At 55.7% G+C, this 8,045-nt stretch overlaps 2 protein-coding genes across 2 annotated transcripts in view; both read right to left on the bottom strand.

The window, feature by feature from the left end:
• Window positions 1-616: 616 nt before the first annotated feature.
• Window positions 617-1,523, bottom strand: LOC112105133 (hemoglobin subunit alpha-A). The gene is made up of 3 exons (XM_024197803.3): window positions 1,397-1,523; window positions 1,115-1,319; window positions 617-837 (listed from the first exon to the last, which is right to left on the bottom strand). Exons 1-3 carry the CDS (start codon window positions 1,489-1,491, stop codon window positions 709-711), a joined length of 429 nt encoding a protein of 142 aa, XP_024053571.1. The 5' UTR covers window positions 1,492-1,523; the 3' UTR covers window positions 617-708.
• Window positions 1,524-7,605: 6,082 nt separating this feature from the next.
• LOC112105131 (hemoglobin subunit alpha-D) overlaps window positions 7,606-8,045 on the bottom strand; it is a 1,095-nt gene continuing 655 nt past the window's right edge. The window contains exon 3 of the mRNA XM_024197802.3: window positions 7,606-7,812. Within this exon, the coding sequence (XP_024053570.1) occupies window positions 7,684-7,812 (129 nt within the window). The 3' untranslated portion in view covers window positions 7,606-7,683. The remainder of the gene's footprint in view (window positions 7,813-8,045) is intronic.

Here is an 8,045-nt window from a genome sequence, read left to right as displayed (position 1 = left end):
CCAGGTGACAGGCCAAAGGAGGGCCCGATCCTGCACTCCGTGCCACTGGCTGGGCTCATGCAGACTCCGGGGGGAGGGGAGCCAAGGGGGTCCCAGGGCATGTCCTGTCCCCATGGCAGGAGTCTTGGGAAACACCCGCCAAGGCAAAGAACCTGCTTCCCAGCGTGCCCGATCCTGCCGTCCCCCTAGTCCCCGGCCGGGCCCTGCGCGGCTCCGGTACCCCAGGGCGTGGCTGCTCGGTGAAAAGCAGATCAAAACCCAGCGGCACCGCCGAGCCCGGCCCCGGCTGGGGTCAGCCAGAGGCGTGCTGGGCGGGAGCCGCGGGCTCCGGGGTCCGGGAAAGGTGCAGAAGCTGCGCCGTGCGTACAGGGACGCTGGCTGGGAGCGCAGCAGAGACGTGGCCCTCGCAACACCCAGATGCGTGTCCCCCGGGACTGGTGTATGGCTGCGCCGAGGGGTCCCCGCCCGGCCGCCCCAGGTGGGGTGCTGCGTCGCAACGCTGCCGGGTGCGCCACGGGACCCACCCGCTACTGTCACCCGGCCCAGCTGCCCCCTGCAGCCCGCACCCTCCAGCCCCAGCCCCGCGCGGCGCAAGGAGAGAGCAGGACAGCACACGTGGAGCGCAAGGCAGCGGCTTTTATTTTAGATCATTGGGCTGCTTGGCTGCGCACAGGGGCTGGCGGAGGCCAGCCCGGCCGAGGCCGCCGCCTAACGGTACTTGGAGGTCAGCACAGTGGCCACAGCGCTCAGGAACTTGTCCAGGGAGACGTGGACCTCGGGGGTCAAGACGCCGGGGTGGTGGATGGCCACGACCACCAGGAAGCAGTGGTTCAGAAACTGGAAGACAAGGCACGCGAGTGAGAAAAGCTGGGAACCAGCTGCACAGGAGGGGCCACCCAGTTGCTGCCCGAACCGGCCTCAGCTAGCCCGGCACCGTCCTCCCGGCCCTGTTCAGTCATGGGGCGCCCCTATAACCCAGCAGTCCGCCCCAGGGGCGGGGGCACAGGGACAGCAAGGGTTGCGGCGCCGCATAGGAGGGAGGTTGGGGAGTGCCCCGGGGGAGGGGGGAGCAGCGGGCTCGGACCCGCGGGGAGCATTTTTCCCGGTCACTCACTTTGAAGTTGACGGGATCCACGCGCAGGGTCTGGGCGTGCATGTCGCTCAGCTTGCTGAGAGCCGAGTCGAGGTCATCGATGTGGTTCACGGCTTCTCCCAGGGCGCTCAGCACCTTCTTGCCGTGGGTCCGGACCTGGGCGGAGCCGTGGTGCAGGTCGAAGTGCGGGAAGTAGGTCTTGGTCTGGGGGTAGACGGTGAACATCCTGCAAAGAACAAGGCGGGTTAAGGGGGGGCTGGCCAGGCGCAGGCGGGGCGCGGGGCAGAGCGCAGCGGCTGTTACCTCTCCAGGGCCTCGGCGCCATAGTCCTCCACGTGGCCGGACACCTTGTTCCACACGGCCTTCACGTTGGCCTTGTCACACGCGTTAAGCACCATGGTTCCGGCTCCGCAGCACCAATCCCTCCAGGGTACCCGCCTGCAGCCCCGGCCACCCTTATATCCCGTCCCCGCGGCCCGCCCCACCTCCCCCATTGGTTGGCACCGGGCCTGCCAGGGGCCCGCTGAGCTGCTCTGCCTGCAGGATGCCCAGCAGGAGGCACTGGACCCCCGCGAAGAGAGCTGCTCTGCCTCCCGGGCACTTCACACTCCCCTGCGCAAGAAAGAGGGGGCCTGTCCCCTGGGGGCGCACCGGGGAGAGCAAAGCGCAGGGGCAGGCGCATGTCCCTCATGCTGGGGCCACCAGTTGCCCTGGGCTCTGAAAGCCCCAGGAGCTGAACGATTCCGCGGGGAGGCGCCACACTCGGCAGCGATCTCCCCGGCCTGCTGCCTAGTGGGCTAAGGGGAGAGCTGTCCAGAGTGCTGGGCTCCTCCGCCTTAGCCGGTGCCTATGGCTGGGCATCCTGGGGTCGCCCATGGAGACCGTTGGGGGGCTCTGCCCGTAGAGGCAGCATGAGGCGGCGAGTCTGCTTGGGTGGCCCCGGGCGCCTCCTTGAACTACAGACAAAACGAGAGAAACAATTCTCAGCCGAGAGTATCTTAGCCCACTCCCTGAATCCTCCCCGCCTTTTCCCTGCCAGTGTCTGCTGCGCCCGGCAGAGAACACGGGCTGGGGAGGGGGGGCTCACGCTGCTAAGGAGAAAGTATAAAAAGTAGCATTAGCGCTACTCAGGGGGCAGTTCCCCCACACAGTGCTCCCCATACTGCCCCCTCCTATACACTGACCCGGAAACACATTACCCCTCCTGGCCCCTTCACACACACTGGCCCCCTGCTAAGAACACAAGAATGGCCAGCCCAGTATTTTGTCTTCTGGTAGTGGCCAGTGCCAGAGGGAGTGAATAGAGCAGGGCAATTACTGAGTGATCCATCCCCTGTCCTCCACTCCTGGCCTCTGGCAGTTAGAGGTTTAGGGACACCCAGAGCATGAGGTTACATCCATGAGCATCTTGGCTAATAGTGGTTGATGGACCTGTCCTCCATGGAATTCTCTAATTATTTTTTGAACCCAGTTATTGTCTCGGCCTTCACAACATCCCCAGCAAAGAATTCCACAGTTTGATTGTTCCTTATGTGAAGAAGTAATTCCCTTTGTTTGGTTTAAACCTGTTGCCTGTTAATTTCATTGGGTGATCCCTGTTTTATGTGTTATGTGAAGGGGTAAATCGCACTTCCTTCTTTAAGTTCTCCACACCACTCATGATTTTATGGTGTTCTATCACATCCCCCCGTTGTCTCTTTTCTAAACTGAAAAGTCCCAGGCTTTTTAATCTCTCCTCATACGGAAGCTGTTCCATATCCCTCATCATTTTTGTTGCCCTTCTCTATACTTTTTCAAATTCTATTTTTTTAAATGAGGTGACCAGAACTGCCCGCAGTATTCAAGATGTGGGCATATCATAGATTTATATAGAGGCAATATGATCTTTTCTGTCTTATTATCTATCCCTTTGCTAATGGTTCCTAACACTGTTCGCTTTTTTGACTGCTGCTTCACATTGAGCAGTAGCTTTCAGAGAACTATCCACAATGACTCCAAGATCTCTTTCTGCAGTGGTAACAGCTAATGTAGCCCATCATTTTGTATGGATAGTTGGGATTATGTTTTCCAATGTACATTCCTTTGCACTTATTAACATCTGCCATTTTGTTCATCTACCCAGTCACCCAATTTTGTGAGATCCCTTCAGGGAGGCTGGAACAACGTATATCGTGGGGGTGCTGTGAGCCACTGAACCAAACTGTAAACCCTGTGTATGATGAAAACCACTTCAAGCAGGGGGGTGCAGCAGCACCTCCAGCCTCTATGGATCCTTTTCTAACTCTTCACAGCTAGCCTTGGACTTAACTATCTTGAGTAGTTTTGTGTCATCTGCAAACTTTGCCACTTCACTGTTTACTCCTTTTCCCAGATAGTGTATGATTCTGTTGAACAGCACTGGTCCCAGTACAGATTCCTGCCCCCCACCCCATTTACTGCTCTCCATTGTGAAAAATGACCATTTATTCCTACCCTTTGTTTCCTATCTTTTAACCAGTTGCTGATACATGAGAGGACCTTCTCTCTTATTCCACTGTGCCACCCCACACCCACTCCTCACACGCTGCTCCCTCATACAGACTTTCCCCAAACACACATCCCCACACTGCCCCTTCATACACACTGCCCCTCCACACACTGTTCCCTCATACATACTCCCCCTCACACACACTGCCCCCAGGCACTGCTGCTTCATACACACTGCCCCCCACACGCTGCCCCCACAGCCCTCGACCCAGACCCTCCACACACACTGCCAACCTGATGCTGCACCATCATATATATTTTACACACATACTGCCCCTTCATATTCACTGCCCCCCACACTACCACCTCACACACACTGCCCTGTAACACAGACTGTGCTCCTCATACACTGCTGGCTCATACATACTGCCCCCTACACGTGCCCGCCCCACTGCCCCTTCCTACAAACTGCCCCACACGCTGCCCCCTCATATACACTCCTTCTCCACTCACTTCCCGTCCACACACTGCCCCCCATGCTGCTCCTTCATACTTCCACACATACTTCATACTTCCACACTGCCCCCCATGCTGCTCCTCCCCACACATACTTCCCGTTCATACACACTGCCCCCCCACACTTCCAGTTCATACACACTGACCCCTCCACACACACACTGCCCCCTCACACACACTGCCCTTTCGTACACAATGCCCCCCACACCCTACCTCTCCACACACATTGCCCTTTCATACACACTGCCCCCCCACACCCTACCCCTCCACACACACACACTGTCCCCTCACACACACTGCCCTTTCATACACACTGCCTCCCCACACCCTAACCCTCCACACACACACTGCCCCCTCACACACTCTACCCTTCCATACACTGCCCCCTCAAACACAGCTCCTCCCCACACACTGCTCCCTCGTATGCACGGCTCCACACACTGCTTCCTCATACACACAGCCCCACAAAGAGCACCACACACACAGTGCCACTCCTACACACTGCCACCACACTGTCCCCTCATATACATGGTCCCCTCACATACACTGCCCTCCACACTGAGCCCCTCCCCACACACTATTCCCTCATACACACTGCCCCCCAACACTCTGCTTCTTTATACACTCTGCCCCCCACTGCTGCTCCATACAATTTCCCCCCATACACACTGCCCCCCACAATGCCCCTCTACATACTGCCACCTAATACATATTGCCCCCAAACACTGCCACTTCATACACACTGCTCCTTCAGATACATGTCCCCCCACACTGTGCCTTCATACACACTTTACACACAGACACACACAGAGCCCTTTCATATACTCTGCCCCCCAACACATGCCCCTTCATACACACTCCTCCCACATGCTGCCCCCTCACATACACTCCCCCACACAGCCCATCCTCATGCACTGCTCCCTCATACATACTGCCCCCATGCACACAGTCCCTTCATACACACTGCCCCCCAACATTCTGCTCCTTTATACACCCAGTCCCTTCACCGCTGCACCACACACTGACCCCCATACTGTCCCCTCCTACACAGTGCCCCTCCATGTACTGTCCCCTCAGTCACTGCCCCCTTACAGTGCAGGGTCACACACCGCTCCCCCATGCTCACCATATACAAAACCCACAATCACACTTCATCTACACACAAACACACACTTACAAACACTGCCACCCCAAAACCCCTGTCCTCCATTCACACACGCATCCCCTCTCTCTCTCACAGGCTCACATACATGTTTGGTGATGATAGATAAAGAACACAAAGCATTTCCCTAGGGTTCTGGCTGAGCCAGAGCACCGAACACTCCCAAACAAAGGGAGAGGCTGGTGTGCACACAGCACACAACTAATGTGGCACGGCTTATTTTAAACGGAGATTTAATGCAGGGCATGGGTGCTAAGTGGAGAGCCTTGGGGCTTTTCTTCTAAAAAATGGAAGCCATCCTCCCTCAGTCCAGCTGTCTTGGTTGGAGCAAAAGCGGAGGCTTCAGAGCAGTCATGGTGTGACCCAGGGTAACCAGTCCTGGTTTGTCCCAGACAATCACTAGTCTGAGAACAGTTTGGCCTGCACAGTGGGTAAGATGTCTGAGTCTCTGAATTATGGGACTCAAACTTCCCATGTGGAGCAGCTCCAGTATGGGAAGTTTGGGTCCCACAATTCAGCCCGTTCTGCAGATCTAAAGACAAGTGCTAAGTGATAGTGACAATTGAAGATAGTCCCTAATTCTGTCCCTAGAAGATAGTACGGCTCAAGGATCTCAAAGTAAAAAATTCAGCCTCCCCACTGCACACCCTCCTCCCCAGCCAAGTAGGTGAGGCATGTTAGTTCTATTTTGAAGATGAAGAAGCAGGAGGCAGAGAGAGATTAGAGAGTCAATGGGAGTGTGGCTATAGACTCTAAAGTGTCCAGGACTGGGCCCTTAGTGACTTGCCCCAGGTTGCACAGAAAGTCAGAGTTAGAAGCTCTGTCTCCTGGCCCCCCTCCCCTCCCCCAGCCCCTGCTTTCACCACAAAGCCTGCTCCCGCTCTCACCTCAGCATGCCCACCAGCTGTGTACATGTTCTGGCTGATAAAAGCACACTCTGCAGCGCGGAGTGCTCCCACACCCTGACATGGCACTGGTGTTCCAGAGTCACTGCCTCTGTATTTTTCTTGTTGATTCTGCCAGTCCCTTTTGGAGTCGAGAAGCCCAAGCCCATGTGTACTTAATCTATCCTCTGCTACTATTGTCCTCCCATTCCTAGGAGTGGCCCTAGCATCTCCCAGGAGAGCTTAGTTATTCTTCTTGACCCTCTTTAGTATTGCAATAAGGACATTGTGCAGCCTTGCCTTCTTATATCCACCTCTAGATCATTACTATGAGTCTAGCCCTGGTCCACTGGGGCCCAAAGTTGTGGTGGGTGACAGGAGCTGGCAGTCCGGGCCAGGTCCCCACATCAGACCCAGCAATAGGTAGAAAAAGCTGTTTCCAAGCACCCTTGGAAGTGATGGATTACAAAAACTCTGTAACTTTGTTACAAAAACAGGCCAATTCACCTCGAAAATGTTATCTACATGTGCTAAACAATCTGTTCCACTTGTATTTAGCTGGGACACTCTGAGTCCCTTTCCCAGCCCGGAAGAAGAGCTCTTGGTAAACTCAAAAATGTCTCTCTCTCACCAGCAGAAGTTGGGCCAATAAAAGGTATTACCATACCTCCCCCATCTTGTGTCTCTAAAAACGTTGGCAACGTTTTTTATTGATAAAAACACACGTTAAGAAGTAAAGATTTTATTTTCTGCCCAAAGCTGTATTGGTTTCGTTTCTTGTTTGGTTTCCTTGACTCACACTCACAGCCAATTGTCTAGAGAAAGCCCCCTGTATTGCAAGTCACCCCTCCAGCTCAAAGAGGGGTTGTTTTGCCATAGCTGCCTCACACTTTTCGCACATTCTTTTAGTTTTGCATCAAATGTGTTTGGAGGGAAATGTATGTTTTCCTCTCCCTAAGTAAAGAAGTCACATTTATTGCTCTTTGGAAAGGTGACACCACCCTCTGGAAGCAGAAAACAACAAAATAAAATAATCCCCGCAGTCTCACAGTACCGGGCATTGTTTGCTGGGCCAAGTGGTCATGCTTTCTCCTGGGCTGTAACCCCAGCTCGACTTATCTTTCCTGTGCCACTGTATTGTTTCTCATAGACCTCTGAGGTTAGGGAGGCGATTTTCTTATGACAGTGGGAAGAGTTACTAACCCCCGAGAGGCCGCAGCCAGGGCATTTAGAACAGCTGTTAGTTAAACCCTTGGCCAGCGGTGCTGGGAGCCATTGAATCAAACTGTAAACCCTGTACAGGATGGAAACCACTTCAATCCGGGGGTGCAGCAGCACCCCTAGTTCCAGCACCTGTGCCCTTGGCAGGTCTCATTGAGGAGTTTATCAGACCCGGTTGTTTCACAGAATGCAGACCCCAGTGACTTACAGGCAGCGGCAGAGCTGAGTACCCCCCCCCCCCCAATGAGACGCGGAGACAGAGCTGCGTGGTTGGCATCTTTATTGGGTCAGAGCACAGCAGGGCGCGTGGCTAACCCGCCGGAGCCGCCAGAGCCAGCCGCTCACCGATACTTCTCGGCCAGCACCGCCGAGACGGCGGCCAGGAACTTGTCATAGGCGACGTGCACCTGCGGGGTGTACTCGTCGGCCAGGTGCACGGCCAGCACCACCTGGAAGCAGTGGGACAGCAGCTGCAAAGCAAAGCGCACCGGGTCAGCGGCAGACCAACCCTCGTCCCTAGGGAGCCCCGAGCCGGCAGCGCCTGGGACAGCCCGCACCCCCGGGAGAGAAGGGAAAGGGGGGGGCTGATCCCGCACCCCCGGGAAAGAAGGGAAAGGGGGGGCTGATCCCGCACCCCCGGGAAAGAAGGGAAAGGAGGGGGCTGATCCCGCACCCCCGGGAGAGAAGGGAAAGGGGGGGCTGA

The sequence above is a fragment of the Terrapene carolina genome, unplaced genomic scaffold, assembly GCF_002925995.2.
Source record: "Terrapene carolina triunguis isolate 2854851 unplaced genomic scaffold, T_m_triunguis-2.0 Scaffold93, whole genome shotgun sequence".
Taxonomy (NCBI): domain Eukaryota; kingdom Metazoa; phylum Chordata; order Testudines; family Emydidae; genus Terrapene; species Terrapene triunguis.
The sequence above is the reverse complement of the archived record's forward strand: the minus strand, read 5'-3'. Positions and strand labels throughout refer to the sequence as shown.